Here is a 22165-nt window from a genome sequence, read left to right as displayed (position 1 = left end):
ATAATTCTATATTTAACTAACCTTAGTCTTTAGCATATTTTATGAAAAGCAAATATTAAAGCTTGTTAGAAAAAAATAAGAAAATCGTTATAAAAAAAGATAATTGTAATTGCAATAATTTAACATTTGATTGTATTGATAATGATTATATTAAAAATAAGAATATTACATAAGAAAATTACGAAAAAAACTATGCTAAAATGGAGAATATATGTGAAGATTATACTCCTATAGATTTAAAAAAAGATGAATTTGATGAACCTGTGCTTTTTGTAGCTGATACTTATAATAATTGTATAAGGAAAATATATTTATAATAAAAAAATACGGTTACTGTAGCTGGTAAATGCGGTGAATAAGGATTTAAAGATGGACCTTTTGGAATTAATTTAATTTCATTACCAATTTCTTTAGCTGTAGATTAATAAGGTATTTATTTTATAATATATATATATATATAATAAATATAAATATAATATATAAATTTAATTTTTATATTTTATAATAAATATTCTTATATATATTTATTTGTGTATTCAAATAAATAAATATATATTTAATTTTTGTATTAGGTATACTTTTTTTTTATGATAGTGGAAATTAATATATTAGAATGTTGGATCCAGTTACAGGATTTTTAAGCACTTTAGTTAAGGGGGCTTGTAGATTAGATATTAGATCCGAACCTTTAATTTACAAATAAAAATTCGAGTCTAAAAAAGTAATGTGTTATAAAAATTGGATTAAAGTTGAAGGAATACCGAAAGAACATATTTATTATAATAAAATTTCTTCTATTTGTAAAGACCATGAAAGTATCTGTTTGGAATAGAAAAAATTATAATATAGTTAGATTAATAAATGATATTTATTATTATATTATTTTTTTAAATTTATAGATTAATAAAATATTTTAATTTTTAAAATAATTTTTTTAATATATAATAATATAATATATTATTTATAAAAATTTTTCATTTATTTTATATTTTTAAATTATAAATTTTATATTATATATTTAATATAAACTAATAAACAATTATATTAAAAATATATAAAATAAAAAATATAGAAATATTTTTATATAAGTTAAAATATTTATAATATTTATAATTATATATATAGAAATATTTTTTCATAATTTTTTTTTATTATAAAATATTTAATTAATTTATTTCTTTTAATTTTGGTTCTAATCTAATATAAATATTACTTAGTTAATCATTTTTACTTATATTTAATTCAAATATATATTTAAACATTTTTAATAATTATTATATATCATTTTAACTATATTTTTAGATTTATTTACTTTTTATAATAATAGTTGAATAATTTTCATTTAAAAAAAAAATAATATATATATATATTTATATTTATATTATATTATATATATTATATATATATATCTTTTTTTTTAATTATTTTTTAAATATTGATTTTATTTAAAATAAATATATTTTATATTTTTATATATTAATTAGAAAATTTTTATGAATTTTAAAAAAAAAAATCTTAAAATTTTTATAAAAAATAATATCTATATAATATTATTTTTTAAAAAAAATTAAAATAATATATATATTAATTAAATTAACCAAATATTATTCATAAATATATATATATATATATATTTTTAATGAGTTTTCATAATTTAAATAATACACAATTAAATGATTCATCTTCTACTAGTAATGAAGATAAAGTTTAATCTGTAAAAAAGTTGATATAATAATTAAAATCTAAAATACAAGAAGTAAAAATTAAATAATTAAATAGAAATATATATATAATAATGTTATATAATAAGGAAGAAAATAAAAGAAAAGAATATTAGAATTAATTAGAAGAAGAAAAAGAGAAAAATCAAGAATATGAAAACCGTTTAAAAAAATATTAAGAAAAATATAGACAATGACTTCAGAAATCGAGAATTTAGAATTTAATAATGATATTTTATAAAAAAATTGAAATTTAAGAAACATTATAAAAAGAAAAAGTAAATAATAAAAAATAAAAATATTTTAAAAAATAAAAAAATAAATAAGTAAAATAAAAACATCACATCGTTTAATATTTTCGAGAACATTTTTTCAAATAAATAAAAATAAATGTTATAAAAGCTACAAAATCAATTAAAAAGCACAGAAGATGAATTAGAAATAAAAACTAAAGAAACAGAATAAATACACGAGAATTTATATGAAACAAAACGCGATTTTAATAAATAAATATTTTAATTATAATAAGCTGTTTTATAATTTACAGGCACTAATTAAAATTTGAATATTTAAATTGAAGATTTGGAGAAAATCTAATCAGATTTATAAAAATAAATCGAAAATTTAAAAAATTAGAAAAAAAATGTCGAAAAAGATCTTGAAAATTTAAAAAAAGAAATTTCTTACTTATAAATAAAAAGCGAAAAAGAAAAAAATTCGCTTATAAAAGTAAATGAAATATAAAAAGAACTTTTAGAAATTTAATTTATACCTTTTAGAGAATATAATGGAATGTAAATATATGATTAAATAATAGAAAACATTAGTACAAAAGATAAATAATAAAAGGAGTTTTTGAAGCATTTCTTAACTTAATGGGATATTATTTATAAATAAATATAAAATTTAATTGATTGCTTAGTTTAAAAAATGTATATTTTCGAAACTAATTTATTATTAGAAAAAAAGAGAATGAATAAATAGTTAAAAAAAGTGATTAATTTACATTAAAAATGAACTTTTTTAAAGAAGAGATTTTAAAAGGTTTTTTTTGGGATTTTAAGACATTTTTTTTTCAGAGTTTTAAATGAGAATTTCTAAAATTTAAAAAAATGCTTTAGTAGAATTGGAATGGGAAGAAAAATGTGAAAACTTTAAATTGCTTATGCTTACTTTTATATAAAAAAATAAAAACCAAGTTTCTTTAATTTTCTAAGAATACTCTGAGTATTTAGAATATGAGAATATTTATGTTTTTTTGGAAAATAAATAATCCTTTGGAGATATAATAAGCCTAATTGGGGATATAAAAATACTTTTAGACACCTTTTTAGGTGTTTTGGATTCATTTTTTGAATGTTTAGAAGGTTTAATAGCCTTTAGTTGCAAAAGTAATTAAGATAATTAATATTTAGAAGTTATCAAAGATATATTTGCAAATAATAAAGAGAATTGTGTCGATAAATATAAAGAGGTTTTCGAAAAAATGAAAGGGTTGGTATTTTAATTATTTGAGAAAATTAAAAGGAAATCTAATTTGGAAAATTAAGCTTGTAAAAATAATGAATAAGTATAACTTTTAAAAAATGAATTTGTAAGTCCTTAAGGTTTTATGAATTAAAATGAAATCCTATGCACTAGTTTAGATATTTTTAAAGTCTGTTTTAAAGATTTTGGTACTATTTTTGAATATTTTGTATAGTTTATGGCTTTTAAGGAAGATTTTATATAGGAATAATTTAAATAATTAGACGTTTTTAAAGCAGTAGATGAATTTTTATTAAAAATTGGTAAAAATGTTAACTAAATTTGCTTTATTAATCATTAAAATGTTATTAAAGTATATTTTTTTATTTATTTTTTAAATATATATTACTTAATATGGTGTATTTTTTTTTTCAAAAGACTTAATAAACAATAATAAAAGAGCTGATATATATTTTCTCTCATTTTTTTTTATGTTTATTAAGTTATTTTTTTTTAATCAAAAAAATACAGAAAAAATATATAATAATAAATATTTTATATAGGAATTAAGAAATAAAATTTATTTTTAAAAAGATTAAATTAAAAGCTTGATGGAGGCTGTTAAAAAATAGAATTAACTTTTAGATGAAAAAGAAAGAAATAAAGATATTATTTAATAAGAAGGAGTTTAATAAATTAAAAATGTTGAATAAGTTTTAAATGATAATTTTGATAAAATAATATAAGAAATATAAACTAATATTGCACCTTTAGAAAAATGTTTAAATGATAATAGTTCTTTAGATAAAAGGTCTTTAAATATTTTTGAAAAAGGAAGAGAAAAAATTATTAATTTAGTATATTTGGTATATTGTTTTATTTTTTAAATAAATTTTTTTATAATATTTTATTAATATATATATATTTTAAAAATCTTATAAATTTATTTATTTTTTAATAGAATAATCAATTAGAAAAAAGATTAAAAGATTAATAAAATAAAATTGAAGATTATGAATAAAAGCTAAAAAAAGATAAATGAAAATATTTATATATATAAAAATATATATTTTATGTTTATTATATTACAATTTTAATTAATATATAGTTTATTATTAATTTTAATAATTATTTTGGTAATTTTTTTTTATTTAGATATTATGTAATATAAGTATATAAATATAAAGATATTTTACAATATATATTTATTTATTTAAAAATAAAAATTATATTAATAATACTTTTAATAATATAATAATATATAATTTTTATATTTTTTTTATTTTATTAATTTTACAATTATTTTCGTAATATTTTGATAATATTTAAAAATTTTAATTTATAATTTTTTATAAAAATATTTTTAAGTTCTATGTAATTTATTATTATTTTTATATTTTCAATTGAATCATGTTTTTTAATATTAAAAAAAAAATTATATAAATTAAAAATATATTATTTAATTGATAATTTCAATAAAATCTCAAAATATTATAAAAATAGATTTTATATAAATATTTAATTTAATTTAAAATATATATTTTTTAATTTATGATATGTTTTTATATAAATACCTATCTTATCAATTCTGAATTAATTTCTTCTTAATTTAAATAATTTAATTTAAATGTATAGAATATTTTTCATTTTAAAAATTAATAATTTTAATAATAGATAATTTTATAATATAATATAATTCGTTAATAAATATAAGAAAGAAATATAATTTAAGAATAATTCGGAGAATAAATATAATATTAAAGGTATAATAATGGATAATTTATTGAAATATCCAAATTGATTTGTATAGTTTATATAATTTTTAATTAATATTGATTTAATGAAAAATACTAAAAAATTAATAATAATATTTATTAAAGTACAAATTTTGAATAAATTTTTTTTTTTTTTTTTTTGCAAAAAAAGTTTCTATTTTTAAAATCCAATTTTAAGTATAATTTTGTTTTACTAATAATTTTTCTTTTTTATTTTTAGATTTTTGATATTTATGTTTATATAAAATATAATTCATTAATATTTTTAAAAATTATTTCCGAAAAATCAAAAGTTAGAAATTAAAAACGAGAAATAAAAATTGAATAATTTATGTAAATTAACTTAATAGAAAGTTACTTAGAAAATTCATGAAAAAAAAGCTTAATTTAATTATATATAATTAGTAAAAAATATATGATATGCATTAAATGCCATAATATAAATAATTTTAAAATTAAATATGAAAAAAAATATTTTTTTAGATGATTAAGTTAAAAGTATTTAAAAATATTTTTTTTATAAAAAAAGAAAAAAAAATTTACTTGAATATAATTATAAAATATTCTTTATAATCTTAATTTTTTTGGATTAAAAAAAAAAATACTTATCTATATTAATTTATAATTAAAAAAATAAAATCATTTATATTTAAATTTATGAAAGAATTGTTTATAAAATCTAATTAATAATTATTTAATTATATTGTTTTTTACATATAAAGTTTTTAATATTTTTTTTTTAGATATTTTATATTTATAAATATTTATAATATTTATGAAAATTAGTAACATTAGTTAAAAATATAAATAATATAAAAGCAAGTATTAAAATAAATATATAATTTATATAATCATATAATGTATTTAACAATAATGTTTTTGAAAAATAATCATTTTTTTAATAAAAAAACAAAATTTATTAGATTTACAATAAATATAAAAAATACATAAATAAAAATTTATATGTTTTTATATCTATATCTATATCTATATATATATTTATATATATTTATATATATATATATATATATAAATAAATATTTACATAAATTTAAATATATATAAATATAAATTATTTATCATTAAATTTTATTTAAAATTGTTTATTATTAACAAAAAATATACATAATTGTTAAAAACATAAAAATACAAAAATATATATTTTATTTGTTTTGCAATAAAAAAGAATAATATATCAATTATCTAATTCTTCAAATTCTTATGTTTCTGTTTCTTCATCTTCTTCTTTTTCTTCGTCTTCATCAATTAGATCAATTGCTACACCTTTTTGTAGTCCTTATATTTAATCATTTAACTAGCATTCTTCTTCATCACCTTCTTTATCATTTTCCATATCTTAAATATATTCCTATATAAAAAAAAAAAAATTAAATATTAAAAATAATAATTTACCTCTATAGGACGAGTAACAACATCAATTAAAGTTTATAAAACAAAAGTATCAACTTCATTAACAAAAGCTTAAAAGCAAATATTAGTAATCTCTCTAAAATAATCTTATTATTTTTTTTAAAAAAATGTGTATATTTAATATATACTTGATGATTTAGTCAATAAAGATACTAATAAATCAGATAAAACATGTATATAATGTTAATTTTCTTAAATAACTTCTTCACCATCTTAATTAATAATTTTTCTTTTTTTTTTGGGTTTTTCTTGTGTTTACTTTTAATTATAATAATTTATTATTTCTTAATATACTTAACTTAATTCTTCAAGATTTTCTAAACCTTCATCATTGTTATTAAATAATGTTTATATACAAACAGCAATTATTAGGTTACAAAAAGCTCTCTTTTTTTTATTTGATAATCCATTTTTTTCATCTATTTTTTTATTAATGTTTTCAGTAATTTCTAATTCTAATTTTTAAGCAAATTAAACGTATTAATATAAGCTCTTTTAATATAAATATATATAAATATATATATATATATATATATATATATATGTTATATATATATATATTATTACTTTAATAATACTAGATTATAATTTGTTATTTTTAAAAGTATCTGCTTTTTTTAATATATGTTTCAAAATATTAAATATAACTAATTCATTCTACTAATTTAAACCTATAAATATAGAACTAGTTTTATCCTTTTTTAAAATAATTTACATATTTTTTATTTTTTTTTACTTTTTATTATATTTTCAATGTCGAATGTAATAATGAGAAAAACAATTAAGATATTTAATTTTAATATTTTTACTAGAAAATTTTCAAAGTATTTTCTTATTTATATTCTTAATATTATTTTTCATATAAAATCTACAATTTTTAAATTGAACAATTTTCAAATAGTAAAAAAGCCACATCTAAAAGTAAATTTTCTGCGAATATATAATTTTAGGAAAAAGCTATTTCTGTGAAAACATACATTTCATTTAAATAAAATACATATTTTGAAATTTAATCTGAATTTTTATGCATTTATTTTTTTAAAAAAGCTAAATATTAGTTGCTTTCATTTTGAAATTATTAAAAAAAACTTAAAATTTAAACTGCTAATTATTATTTAGGATTAAATCTAAAATTGCTTTAGTTTTTCATAGTCTAAACTAATTCAAGAAGTACATTTGGGAAATTTTAATCATTTTTTACTCTAATTAAAGTTTAAATTAGATTTTTTTATATTTTTTAAGCTAAATTTTTCATTATTTAATTTTTAACATTAAAATTATTCAACCATAAATGAATTAATTCTTCTACTAAAACATGTTTTATATCAGAAGCTTGGAAAACATTTTTTTTCAAAAAGTTTCTCAATAAACATAATACTACAAAAAACAATTTAAAATTTGAATCATTCTAAATCTCACTTAAAATACCTTTCCAGAATAAATTCCATTCATTTTTTTTCCCTTTCCATATTTCACCTAAATAAACAGATAATTCTTTACACAAAGGACTTTCTAAAGGGAAAGAATCTCTCATTGAAGTTAAAATATTCTTCAAATTTTTAAAATTACCGACCTTGTCATCTAAATAATTTTATTAATTAAACACTGCACTATTATTTTTATGCGCATAATAACCAATGATAAGAGCTCTCAAAGATACCGAAGAATGCACTTTTAATAAAGGTTAGAGGACATATTATAAAAACAACTTTGATTTTAACTTGAAATTATTTTTAGATTAAAAGATATCAGAGCATAAATCTAAGACTAAATCGGGAAATTTCTACAAATCAATAGCTAAAACCTCGAATATAATTTAGTAAAAATGTTAAGAATTTTGAGATTTATCGATTATTTAAGCTAGAATTATAGATTTGAAAATTGTTAATTTACCAATTGTAAAATGCTTTAGTTCGGTTTTTGAAATAGCGTGCTTTTGGGCAGTTTATTCTAAGGTTTAGTCGATTAAATTTTATACAGAAATCAAAGAATTGAACTTCTCTAATAATTACTTTATTAATATCCCGTAGTTCATTTATGTAGATAATACTGTGCTTTAGCCACATGCCCTTGTACTTCGCTTTAATACATAGTCGAGATCTTCAGAAACTTTGGGACCAAAATTAGATTCGAAATTATTTGTGTAGTTTTCGGATTTTGTATGAGTTATTGCTTGGATGGTTTTAAGTATTTTTTCGATACTTTCTTCTACTTTATTAGAAGATTTTGATGATTTCTTATATGGTTGGCTAAGTTAATCAAAATATGAAAGCAAATCTTTATCGTTCATTTTTGTTTTTTTCTTTTTGTTAATTTCTTATTGTTTTTTTTTATTTTAAGTAAATTTAGCTTAAGGGTTAATTTTGATTTTAATATAATCTTTTAAGATTAAAATAAAATATAATTTTTATTTTAATATTTATATATAATATAAAATATATTATTTAATATATAATTAAGTATTTAAATATAAAAAATTATTATTATATCATAAATATTTATATTTATTATTATATTGTAAAAATATTTAAATAAAATAATATAAAATATCAGAATTATTAATAGGAATAAATATAATATAAAATAATATATATAAATATATATATATATATATATATTTAATTATAATATATATATATATTACATATAATATAATTTATATATATATTTTTTTATTAAATAGTTTGTTTTATATAAATAAATTTTCATTTATTTATAATATTCATTATTTATTCTTTTTTATTAAATTCTAAATTCAAGCTTGTTAATTTTTATTATTTTAGATATTTTACTATATTAGCAAGTTTTTTTAATACAAAATTAGTAAAATTAGTATTTGAACTAAATAAATAATAAAAAAAAAAATTAATATAATCAATATATTTTACTAAAAATCTAAATTCAAAGTTTTTAATTAATCAAACTATTCTAAAGTTAAAATTAGCATATCTAATGCTTCATCTGTAAAATTTTAATTTGCGTAAAAATCTAAGTTAAGTTCATTTATTTAATTTAAATATTTTAAACTTTCTGCTATTTTAATTAAACCTTTATCTGTAAAATTTTTAGTATAACTTTTTTTTATATATTAATTAATTTTTTAATTATAAATAGAATATTAACCTAAATTTTAATATTAAAATATTTATATTTTTGCATTATTCTAAACTGTTAGATAATTAAATTAGGTTAAAATCTGTAAAATTTTCATTTAATCTATATTATGAAAAATTAATATTATTTATTTTTAAATTATTTTTAATTTAAAAATTTCTTACTAAAAATTAAGTCTTAATACTTAAAGTTTTTATAAATTAAATATAGATTAGGATAATATTTCTAATCCTTTTTCTCCGAAATTTTTATTATAACTATTTTTATAAAATATTATTTATTAATATAATAAAAAATAACTAAAAATTTATTCTAAAAAACGTTATTTCTTTTAAATCTTTAAATGATTCGCTAAATAATTATAATCCATTATCAGTAAAATTTTTATTGTAACTTTTTTTATATATATTTTTATTTAAAAAAAGAATAATTTATTTATTTACTATAAATAAATTAATATTTTTTTTATTTAAATAATTTTTTTTATTTATTTTTTCTATAAATCTATAATTTTTTTTATTTTTTTATATATTTTTTAATTTTTTTACTATAAATCTATATTTATTTTATTCAAATTTTTCAATCCCATAATTCCTTTAGATATATATTCTAATCCTTTATCTGTGAAATTTTTATTATAGCTTTTATTAATTTATTTTTTTAAATAAAAACTAAAAAAAAAAAAATATTTATTTAATTTTATACTAAAAATCTAAACTCAATTATTCTATTTAATCATTTTTAATTAAATATTAATAAATTTCAAATAATACATTGTCTGTAAAATTTTTATTTTATCTTTTTTTATTTATTTAATTAAATTAAAAGAAAATAAAATAAAAAATAATTATTACCTACAATTCAAAAAAAGTTATTTTATTTCATTGTTATTAATGTTTTCTTTTATAAAATTAATTAGAGTTAAATCATTACTAGTAGGTTTACTTTTTTTAAAAAAATAAAAGATAAAAGAGTATAATTATTAATTAAAGCAATACCTAGTCCTTTCGAGTATATGTTAAGGTTTATTCTAGTTATCTTCTTTACAACTATTTATTAAACTACTACCTTAAACTAATTCTTCTTTATTTTATAAATTTTCATTTGAAGTAGTTGCAGATTTATCTTTAAAAGTAAATTTATATATATATATATATATATATATATATATATATATATATATATATAATATTAATTTAATAAAACTATTTACTTATTTAATCGAAATTTTCAGAATTATTAATATCATTTAAATCATCAGATAGAATCGGAGAAACACTATCTGGAGTACAAAAAGTTTTCTGATTTTAAAGCTTTGGTGAATAAATAGTCTAAAAAGTAAAACCTTAAGCATAAGAAAGAGGAAATTTTAATTAATTTTAAGGATTTTTAATAGAATAATATTTAGGAATTTAAAAATCATGTTTTTTTGCATATTGGATTAGTTATTTTAAATATTTTTCTGCACTTAGTCTTTTAGTAGGATCTATTTATATCATAGTTTTTGCAATTTAAAATAAATAATTATTATTGTCAAATCCAAGGTTATCTGGTATTTACCCTAACATAAAATGTGAATAATAATAATTGTATAATTTAGATTAAGGATTTTCATAATCAAAATTGAGATGATTACATAACATAAGAAAAATAATTCCTATTGAAAATATGTCTGCCTATTTACATTTAAATATTATTTTTATATTAGCTTTAAACAAAAAAAATAACAGATTGTTTGTAGCATTTACTATGAACTTCAGGGGCTAAAAAACATGGTGTTCCAGCCTTTTAATTTATTAATAAATGTAATAATATTAATATATATATATATATATATATATATATATATATATATATATATATATATATATATATATATATATTACAAAAGTAGTTATTATGTTTCCATCGATTTCTCTTGCTAAACCTAAATCAGCTATTTTTATTTAATATTATTTCTTTTTTATTTATATATATATATTTTATTTTATATATTGTATTTTGAAATTTTTTAATTGTATACTTTTTTTAAATAAAAGTTTATTAATATTTTTAAATTATTAATATATATAATTTATAATGATTTATTTGAATTATAATTTTTATTATAATTATTATTTATATTTATATATATTTATATTTATTATTATTATTTAGTTTTCTAATTATTAAATTAATTTTTTTATTATAATTTATACATATTTTTGCATTTCCATCTTTAAATAATATATTAGATGCTTTTAAATCTCTATGTATCATATTTTATTTATGAATAGTATTTACCCCATCTAATATATTTATAGCTATTTTAATCATTATATCTAACTTTAATACTTTTTTTTGTATTCTTAGTTTCGTTAATAAATCTTTTAATGATTCTTTTTTTTTAACAAATATAAATTTAAAAAATTAATTTATAAATACCTTCACATAATTCTGTTTCTATAAAATAAAGCTTTTTATTTTTTTTGCTAATTATTTTTTAAGATATATATTCTACAACACATTCAGATTTACATTTTTATAAAAATTCTGCTTCCTTTTAAAATTATTTTATTTATGAATCTATTTTTGGATCAGCTTTTAGCACTTTCAATGCTACTTTTCTTAAAATATTGTTATTAAATGCTTTCAAGACTAAGCCAAAAGACCCTTCGCCTAAATAAGCTATTTCATCATATTTTTATTCCTTTAATATATCTATTATTAATTATAATAAATCACTATCAAAAACTTATTGATTTTATATTTGTTTTAATATTTAAGATGTTGAAATTATTGATTCTGTTTTATTTTCTTACTATTCGTTTTCATTTACAAAGGCACGAAACAAATATTTTATTGCTTGCATTTTTAATTTTTGTTATAAACTAAGTTTTTTGTTTTGTTTATATATTTTTTTTATATATTTTAATTTAAAATTTTATCATAATTTTTTTATTAATGAATTTTATTTAATGCGTAAAATTAAAAATTTATATAACTTTAAATGAATAAGTATGATTATTTTTAAAAATATATAATTATTATTTAAAATATCTATTAATTTAAATTATAAATTAAAATATTTAAATTATTATATTATAATAAATGGGATATTAGATAAAAAATTATATATTTAAATTAAAACAATTATCTTTTTAATATTTTTTTTAAGTATAATTTAAATATTTTATTATCATTAATTTTTTTTTTAATATATTCAATATTTAATTTAATATTTCATATATTCACTAAAATAAAAACAAAAATAGATATATTAATAATATAAGTATAAATAAATACATATATTTTAAAAATCATATATTTTAAAAAGTATCTTTATTATTTATAATATGTTATAAATCAAAGAAATTCTCAAGTCTAAAAATATATTTAAAGCAACTTTTTTCAAAAACAACTTAATTTTATTCCACTTTAAGATATTTTCTCAAAACTGGTACGCAAACAAACTCAAAAATATGAGCTAAAAAATACTAACTTAATGGTAATCCTTCATTATATATTTTATGTGAATTTTTAACCAATATCTTGTTTTCGAATTACCACCTACTTTCATCTAAAGAAATAAAAATTCCATTTTCTTCATTTCTTTCAATGTTATAGACAGAAACTTTAATTCCTAATAATTTATTGGCTTAATTTCCTATTAGTTCGAAACTAAGAGGCTGTGGATATTTTTTTTATTCAAAATAAAGTAAACGAACGTACCCTCCAGTTACTTTCTAACACTTAATAATCGGATTTTCAACACGTTAGTTACTTTTTACTACACTTTATAAAGATTCATCGAATTTCTCATGTACTGTCAATGTAAAATTTTCCACAAGTAATGCTAATATTGCATTTTTTTCTTCTTTACTGCACTCCTCGTATTCTATATTATATAGAGCTTTTATTTCAGCAAATGACATATTATAAATTCCTTATAATTTGATTTTTTCTCCCGAAGAACCGAAAGTTTAATAAGCATTTTTGAGAAAAATTTATACGTTTTTTTTTTAGGAAGAAAAAGTTTAGATTGATAATTAAAGTTATTTTTTTTATGTCAAAGACCATATTTTGATCTTAAAATAATATTCAGAAAGTAATATTTATTAAAAATTAAGACTATTTTAAAGAAAAAAAGTATGTATTTCTTATAAAAATTCATCAAGGAATAATACAAAACTATTTTCATTTAAAATTTTATATTATTATATTTAAAAAGATGTATTTTATGATAAAAAAGAAGTATTTTATTTAAGTTTTCTACTATATAATTCTTTCCAAATTTCATTTTTTTAACTTTCTGTTTCTTCAGTATTTTAAATGATTAAATTTAATTCATTTTTTAAAAAATTTTCATTTATATTATTTTCTTAAATTTCAAAGAGCTTTTTTTAACTTCCCATATCCATTTCAAAATCAATAAAAGCACTTTAATTTTTCTGGTTTTTTTCCTATAAAATCAATCGGAAATAATTACCTTCTATGTGGTGAAAAAACATTAAAAATTCGCCTTCATTTTCAACTTTTTTAATATAAACTTTACTTAATAATCCTACTGGATTTTTAGTTATTTTTACTTCTCTTTTTTCCTCTTCGAAAGATAAAAAAGGCTATATTATATATCTTTATAATGAATATGAATTTGTGCACATTTTTAATGTTAAATTTATTGGAAGTATATGATTTAAATTTAAAAATTAGATAAGTTTTTACAATTGAGATTAAGTGAGGACTTATTAGGCTATTTATTGGTTGTTTTATGTTATTTTTATTGATAAGTCACCTTTTTAATTTATATTAGTGGATATTTTATAGGTTTTTTAATAAGTTTTAGTTAATGTCAGTTAGGGTTAGGCTTTTATATTTGTTAAGAGTTCTAAAAAGTAGTCTTTTTAAAATTACTTTTCTTCATTTATTAGTACTTTTTGGGGAACATTTCTTCTTTTTTTTGGTTATTATTATTATTATTCAGTATTATTTATATTTTTTTAAATTTAAATTACTATAGACGATTCTTAGGGATTATTAGTATTTATTTATTATTATATAGGTTTTTAATTTTAAATTTCGACTAATTTTAATTTTAAATCTTATAATTTTGTTTATATATCTTCCAATAAATTAGAATCTTTATTCTATTTAAGATTCTCTATAAAAGATGATATTTTACAAGACAAGTCTTTAATTTCGTTATTTTCTTCTTTAATGTTAATATTTTCTGAAATTTTTTAAATTTAAGAATGTAATTCAGCAATCTTATTAGTTTCATTTTAAAAAATTTACAATTTTTCATCTAAAATATCACTTTCTTTATATGATTTTTCGTCTTTTTCCTATAAAAAAGTATTTGTCTGTGGTTAAAAAGGTTCAAAAATGCTTTTTTAAATATTTCTGACTTTTTTTATATGAAGAAACTCCATTAAATTAACTTAAAAAGGGAAGATATTATTATTATTTTCCCAAAAAGAATTCTAATGATTTTCATGCAAAAAACAATTTTATATTCTGAAAATTTTTTACGTAATAACATGAGAAAACCCAAAGTATTTTTTAGAAACAGAAAGCGCGTTTTTTAAATAAGAAAACTCTTATTAATTTCCTTTATCAATTTAGCTTTTTTTCCTTTATAAAATTTCTCCATATATATAAGCGTATATTAATATAGGTAACTCGTTCATAAAAAAAGGGTCTTTTTATAAATATTCCTTTTAAATGTATTTTATATTCTAGAAAAGCTTACTTTCACACTATTCAATACTTTATAATATTAAATTCTCGGCTTCATCGTATTCTTCGAGTAGAATTTTTAAAATTCCAATATTGTTTAAGATACATGAAGGTATTTAGATAGTTTATTAGTTTATATATATTTAATAGATTTTTTCGAATACTTCTATTGCAGTTAAATAATTGTACATTGATAAACATGAAATCGCTAAATTATTCATATATGTTAATGTTTGAATCAACTTTTTGTCATTATTTAAAATTTTCGTTTATTAAGTTTATGTTAGTTATGATAATATATTTTCGGAAAATTAAAGCTGTTTATATATTTGGGATCGAGGGATATTATTATGGATGGAATATGTTATGAATTTACAACTATATTAAAATAATATGTCTAATTCGGAAGAGTTAAATGTATAGAGTTATTAAGTGTAGTTTTGGATGAATTCGTAAAATATTTCGTAGGCATCTTTTGTTTTTGTTTTATAAAAGGAAATTTAATAAACATATTAATTTTGCGAATTTTTCTTATTCAAACATTTTTTGTTATTTTATTTTTAATTAAAGGGATTTTATTTATGTATTTTTTTATTTTTATTTTTATTTTTATTTTTTGGTATTAAAAAAAAATGTTTTTTATGTATATTTATATATTTTGTTGTTGTTGCTTTTTATTTTTTAGTATATTGTTATGTATATATATAGCTATTTATTTTATTTAATCCTTTCTTTATATATTTAAGTTTTAAAAAATAATTAATTTTTCTCTCTTTTTAATATTTATTTTAAAATTTTATTGAAAGTATACACATTCTATTAATAATTATTAGTATATTAAATCTATATTTATTTTTAAAATATTATTGAAAGTAAATAAACATTCCATTTTCAAAATATTTTATTTTTATATAAGTTTTATTTAATTAAAATTTTAAAATATAAATTACAATATGTTGTTTTTTTTATATTAATTAAATTTATTGGAATAAATAAACATTTTTTATATTTTGAAAATTCAAATTTTAAAATTATAAAATTTTAATAAAAAAATTAAAAAATTAATAAAAATTAAAAAATAAATAAAAATTTAAAAATTCAAATAAAAAACACTAAAAAAATTAATAAAAATGGATGAAAATATAGATATCATAACTTAATCTATAGAAAATAATTATTAATAAATAATGAGTTTCTAAATGTCTTAATAATAACAATTCCATAAACTCAGTTAAACTGTTAACAAATAAAAGTCTGAAATCTAAAAACAAATGTAAAAAGAATAATAGAATTAATAAGAAATATAATCTTTGAATTAATAACTTAAAAGTCTTTATGAAAGATCTATTGATAAGGAAAATGGCTATTTAAATAGCATTAATTAATTAGAATAAGAAAAGAAAGACCTTTAAAGTTAAATTGTAAGATTAAATGAATAAGTTTACTAATCTAAATAAGAAAGAGATGATATATTTGAAAAATAAGTTTAAATACTTGAAAAATATAATTACTTATAACGTGAGTATGATTCAACTTAGAATGAGCTAAATAAATTAAAAGATAAAGAATCTATTTGTAAATAATTGATTGGGCTTTCAATTGATAAATTCTAAGAATATTCAAATGAAACAAAAGAGAATATTTAATAATTACTTGAAAATCAAAAAAAAAAATATTTAGATACTATTAATAATTTTGTCAAATAATTTATTAACAAGGACATTTTAAACAAAGATTTTCTAATACAAAATTCAGAATAAATGTAAATTAAATAGATTTTTATATATAATTTATTTTTTATTTGTTAACATTATTTTTAATTTATTTATATTTTTTATTAAAAAGTCAAAGTAATACAAATGGAGAATAATAATAAAATATTCAAAATAGTAATAATTTAATTATTAATGTAAATATTTTTATTTATTAAATTATATAAATAACCATTTTATTCAAATAGGAGATTTAGTTAGATGAATAATTATTATAAAAAGACTAAATTATTAATTAATTAAAGTAAATAATATAATAAATGATTATATTTATGATTAATTTTATATCATATAATTTTTTAAAAAAGATAATAAATTTAAAATTTTTTAAATGAATCTTTTAGTTCTTTGTATTTTTTAGATAATTATATGAAATAGATTTCAGAAAAATCATCTAATTTTGATTTACTTAATTAAACTAAAACTATAATTTAAAATATGATAAAAATTGCAAATGTAAAAATATACACATATATATATTTTATTAAATAAATAAAAATATATAAATTAAAAAGGGAGATGAAGTCAAAGGATTTGTAAACAAAAAAAGAAAAATGAATGAAGTTTTAGTAATAAATTTAGAATGATTTTATATATAAAATATAAAATAAATTAAAAAAAAAAAATACATATATATATATATATATATATTTTATTTATTATTATTAAAAAAATTGAATAAATATAAGAAAAGTCAAAAAATGGTGAAGTAATTATAAACTACATGTTACTTTTAAATAATATATATATATATATACTTAATATTATAAAAAGAATAAAAATTAAAAGAAATAAAAAGAAAAAAATAAATAAACAAGCGTTATATACTTATTATAAAGATATTAGGTAGTTCATTAGTTATTGAAATAAAAACAATTACTTTTATAATATATATCTTTCTTAATAATTTTATTTATATATAAAGTTATAAATATTAATTTTATAAAAATTATATATGTATATATATATATATTATTTATTTTTTCAATTCAGTATTATTTAAAATTATTTTACAATTTTTATTCAAAATCTAACATTTTTTATTCTAAAACACTCTGAGTTCTATAAAATCTTTAGTTAAAATCATCTTATTTATTATTTTTCGTACAAGAACTATAATTAGATACATTAAAGCCAATATTGCTATGATTTCTTTAATGAACAGTATTATATTAATTTGTATTTTTAATAAATTTAGCTTCTTTTACATTAGGAATATGTAAAGTATTAAAATTTTGATTTTTAATTCTATTTAAAATCGTTAAATAACTTTGTTCTGGAGTTTATATTAAGTTACTTTGAAATGCTAACTCTTTTTTGGGAAAATAATGCTCATCTTCTAAAACTAAAGGAGATCGGTTTTATTAAAATTTAGCCGAAAATAAATAGGAATCATTATATTTTTAATTTTTTTCAATAATTCTTTTATATTTTTCATTTTCTATTTTTAAGTTTACATTTTCTTGAGTTAAATTTTATATTTAATTTTAAAAAATAGTAACCTTGTGATTTAAATCTTCACAATATTTCATTATTTTTTAAACTTTTTCATTCTATTCATTTGTTTGAGTTTTTTAATTTTCTTTCAAAATATTAATTTCTTAAGTCATATTTAATATTTAATCATCTTTTTAGCTACTAATGTATATATATATAAAAAAAATAGAATATATGTTATATATATATATATATTTTTTTTAACTATAAATTTTTATCTGAAAAAAGTTAATCTATTTTAGTATTTTCATGTATAAAAGATCTAATAGGTTAATATTCTAAAATTTACTCATTTTTATCTAAAATACTACAATTTTATCCTAAACTAACCACAAAATCATATCCGGTATATATTTTTTTAATAAACTTATTTTCGAAAAAATTTGTTTTTCCAATTATATTATTATTTAACTCAAAAACACTCTATTATTAATTTATTGCAATTCCAAATTAATCTCCAATTGATAATTTTATAAATTTGTCATTATTTTTTATTATTTTTTAAGGAAAAAGCTTATTTTTACCAAATAAATATAATTCTCCGTTTTCGGTTATTAGTCCAGAATATTAACCCGCTGCTATTTTCCAAACTTATTTTATTTAAAGCATTGTAGGGATACATATATTTTAGTTTTTATGCCCTAATCCTAATTATCCTTCGTCGTTTTATCCACAAGTGTATAATAAATTGTTTTCATCTAAAATTAGTGTATGGTAATATCCACATTTTATCTTTCGGATTTTTTTTTCCAGTTTCACTTTAGTTTGTTTATTTTTATTTTCGAAATCACCAGTTCCTAATTGACCTAACTAGTTATTTCCAAAGCCATATAATTATCCATTGGCTAATTTTTATTTAATTTAATTATTTTTATTTTTCTTTTATTACTTAGCATTATAATCGAATGATAATATCCTGTTGATATCTTTGAAACTTTATGTTCATTTTCTAAATTTAAAAGCTAAGGATTATAAAATGGGCTTTTATCATTTACAATACCTAATTATCCCTTTAATTTATATATATTTATTTATAATTTTTAAGTTTATTTTTTTTGTTTTAAAAAACATGAGTATTGTCTCCCCAACAAAAAATTTATCCATCGTCTTTTATTTAGTTAAATTTATGAATAATTATATATATTTTTATATTTAAAAATTATTTTTTTAGGAAATATTAGTTAATACCTGTTAAAGATAAGGTAAATGAGTGTCCACAACTTACTTTTTTTATTTTAAATCTAAAAAAAATAATATTTTTTTTTTTTTTTTTTTTTTCTGCTAATTTAAAATAATTAAATATTAACTTTAACAAATCTTCAACTAATTAAGGTTAAAAAGAGTTATTTAAATTTTATTATCCGATTCCAAGTTAACCAAAATTATTACTTCCTTTATTTATAATATAATAATATTAATTAAAAATATATTTCTTTTTAAAAAAACCTGTCATATATAAAATCTTATCATTAGTTATAAAAGCAGTATGATTAAATCCACAAGAAACTTTATCAATAACTATACAAAAACTACATACTCTTGGCATGAGATATGTTTTGGATTCTCCTAAACCTAATTATCCTTATAAATCGGCTTTTTATTATATTTATATATCATTAATTTTTTTATATCTGAATTAAATTGGTAAAATAAATAATTTAATATTTACATCCCCATACATATATCTATTCATATATATATTTTTTTTATAATAAAATTATATAAAGTTTATTTTTTTAAATATATATGTATTTGCTTTTGTATAATAATAGTTTAGCTTTCCAGTTTGATTATCCATCTTAATTTAAAAAAAATATATATATATATATTTTTTCTAACTTCTAACTTATTATTATTTATTTTATTTATAATTTATAGTTTGTTATATTTTTTTAATAATATTTTGCATATTTTTTAATTCAAAAATTATAAATAATTTAAAAAATTTATATTTTTTTATTTGATATAAATATTAAAAATAAATATCTTAATATACAAATAATATTACATATAAAAATAATTTATTAATTTTATTCTATTAATGAGTATATTTTCAAAAAGAAAGCATTATTTAAAATAACAATATTTGAATCAATTTACTTTATTATTATTTTTAAAAAATATTTATTTTTTTATTCTTATTTAAATTTTTGATATACTATTTATATAACATTGATAAATTAAATTAAACTCATTTTATATAATTAAATATTCTATTAATATATTTAAATTAATAAAATATATTAATAATATAAATTATATTATTTTAAAAAAATATAGAATTTGTTTTAAGTTTATATTTAATGTAATACCATTATAATTTTATCTTTTTTAAATTAAAAATCTGAAAATAATGATAAATTGAATTTAATATATTTATTCTTTTGTAATTAATATTCCATAAAATCTAATTATTAAATAAATATATTATATATATTTAAAAATAACTAAAAAATTATATATTGAATATTTTTATTCGTTTGGTTATAATTATTATTTAATATTTTTAGCATAGAAAATATTAAGTTTCTTTTTTTGATTATAATTTATTCTATCTTTTATGCAAAGTATATATCCTAATTTTTAAATACAATTTAAAATTAAAATAGTCATATTAATTCTTTTTTTATTTTTAATTAATAATCTTATATATTATATTAATTATTTATTAATTGCATCATTTCTATATTATATTTCTGTAATTAAATTATTTTATTCATATTTAATTTAAAATGAATTATTTACTTAAAGCTAATTTTTCCATCATGATTCCTAATATTAAAAAAATAAATATTTTTAAAAATTTATATAAAATTACATATTTAATTTTTAGTAAAAAACTATAAAAATATTTTAAAATAGATATAATGCTTTTTTGTATTTTAAATAAGTATTTTTAAAAATTAATATTAAAAAATAAAAATCTATAAAGTAATTTTTTTATATATATATTTCAGAATATTAACATTGAAAAATAATTATTACCAATACAAAAAATATTATTTCAATGCATATCGAAAAAAAAGAATTATTAAAATTTAGATAATTAAAAAGAACTATTTTATTATTTAAAAAAAAAAAAAATATAATATAAAAAAACATTAATTATATATATTTAAATATTTTATTTTTTAATATATTATATAAAATTATTATTTTATTATTTATATTTTTTCTTTATAAGTATTTTATTTTTAGTTTGCATATTTATTTCTACGATTTATTTTTTATATTTTTTTGTTTTCTATAATCTTTAATACTATTATTTTTAGACATTATTTTCTATTTCTATTTCTTTTAAATTTTTTATTAATTTTAAATAATGTATTTTTTAATATTTAATTTTCAAATATTACTTATATATTTATTTAATTACTTATTTTTTAATATAATAAATACTTTATTTATAATTAATTGTAATTAGTTTATAAATCACAAGTTTTATAAAAACATCGATAAATTTATAATTGTTTATTATAAATTGATATTTTTTTTTCTATGTTTTTTAATAAAATTGAAAATTTTCTTAAAAAATTATGGTAAATATTAATAAATAAATTTAAAAATATAATTTTTATATAATATAAATAAAAAGTATATTTTTTTAATCTAATAAATATATATAATATTTTAAGTATAATTGAAAATATATTATTACAAAAATTTGATT

General features: G+C 15.0%; 3 protein-coding genes across 3 annotated transcripts, besides 36 other annotated features; all 3 read right to left on the bottom strand. All coding sequences in view use genetic code 6, as the record gives it.

The window, feature by feature from the left end:
* Positions 1-439: 439 nt before the first annotated feature.
* Positions 440-485: a microsatellite.
* Positions 440-490: a microsatellite.
* Positions 491-881: 391 nt separating this feature from the next.
* Positions 882-969: a microsatellite.
* An 8-nt stretch (positions 970-977) lies between these two features.
* Positions 978-1025: a microsatellite.
* Positions 1026-1356: 331 nt separating this feature from the next.
* Positions 1357-1409: a microsatellite.
* Positions 1410-4691: 3282 nt separating this feature from the next.
* Positions 4692-4739: a microsatellite.
* A 94-nt stretch (positions 4740-4833) lies between these two features.
* Positions 4834-4876: a microsatellite.
* Positions 4877-5933: 1057 nt separating this feature from the next.
* Positions 5934-6033: a microsatellite.
* A 94-nt stretch (positions 6034-6127) lies between these two features.
* On the bottom strand, positions 6128-7090 carry IMG5_144720 (hypothetical protein; the record flags this gene model as incomplete). The annotated part of the gene is made up of 3 exons (XM_004031186.1): positions 6128-6332; positions 6377-6886; positions 6962-7090. Coding segments are annotated over 3 exons (813 nt in total), but the record flags the coding sequence as incomplete, so codon positions are not given.
* Positions 6189-6224: a microsatellite.
* Positions 6893-6955: a microsatellite.
* A 1593-nt stretch (positions 7091-8683) lies between the features above and the next one.
* Positions 8684-8724: a microsatellite.
* Positions 8725-8820: 96 nt separating this feature from the next.
* Positions 8821-8879: a microsatellite.
* An 82-nt stretch (positions 8880-8961) lies between these two features.
* Positions 8962-9049: a microsatellite.
* Positions 8962-9062: a microsatellite.
* Positions 8981-9062: a microsatellite.
* Positions 8996-9063: a microsatellite.
* A 900-nt stretch (positions 9064-9963) lies between these two features.
* Positions 9964-9998: a microsatellite.
* Positions 9967-10084: a microsatellite.
* Positions 9989-10054: a microsatellite.
* Positions 10020-10060: a microsatellite.
* A 422-nt stretch (positions 10085-10506) lies between the features above and the next one.
* Positions 10507-11724, bottom strand: IMG5_144710 (hypothetical protein; the record flags this gene model as incomplete). Its single annotated transcript, XM_004031185.1, has 4 exons — positions 10507-10633; positions 11257-11293; positions 11395-11466; positions 11707-11724. Coding segments are annotated over 4 exons (254 nt in total), but the record flags the coding sequence as incomplete, so codon positions are not given.
* Positions 10649-10700: a microsatellite.
* Positions 11326-11391: a microsatellite.
* Positions 11445-11503: a microsatellite.
* Positions 11592-11664: a microsatellite.
* Positions 11619-11659: a microsatellite.
* A 666-nt stretch (positions 11725-12390) lies between the features above and the next one.
* Positions 12391-12420: a microsatellite.
* Positions 12421-12510: 90 nt separating this feature from the next.
* Positions 12511-12556: a microsatellite.
* A 55-nt stretch (positions 12557-12611) lies between these two features.
* Positions 12612-12652: a microsatellite.
* Positions 12653-12787: 135 nt separating this feature from the next.
* Positions 12788-12823: a microsatellite.
* An 887-nt stretch (positions 12824-13710) lies between these two features.
* Positions 13711-13750: a microsatellite.
* A 2049-nt stretch (positions 13751-15799) lies between these two features.
* Positions 15800-15844: a microsatellite.
* Positions 15815-15843: a microsatellite.
* Positions 15845-16273: 429 nt separating the features above from the next.
* Positions 16274-16325: a microsatellite.
* Positions 16275-16335: a microsatellite.
* Positions 16336-17765: 1430 nt separating this feature from the next.
* Positions 17766-17808: a microsatellite.
* A 1099-nt stretch (positions 17809-18907) lies between these two features.
* IMG5_144700 (regulator of chromosome condensation, putative) lies at positions 18908-20176 on the bottom strand (the record flags this gene model as incomplete). The annotated part of the gene is made up of 4 exons (XM_004031184.1): positions 18908-18918; positions 19020-19340; positions 19684-19736; positions 19809-20176. 4 exons carry the CDS (start codon positions 20174-20176, stop codon positions 18908-18910), a joined length of 753 nt encoding a protein of 250 aa, XP_004031232.1.
* A 537-nt stretch (positions 20177-20713) lies between these two features.
* Positions 20714-20774: a microsatellite.
* Between the last annotated feature and the right edge of the window lie 1391 nt (positions 20775-22165).

Source organism: Ichthyophthirius multifiliis, assembly GCF_000220395.1.
Source record: "Ichthyophthirius multifiliis unplaced genomic scaffold scaff_1120509251124, whole genome shotgun sequence".
Taxonomy (NCBI): domain Eukaryota; phylum Ciliophora; class Oligohymenophorea; order Hymenostomatida; genus Ichthyophthirius; species Ichthyophthirius multifiliis.
This window is presented reverse-complemented; position numbering and strand designations above follow the sequence as displayed.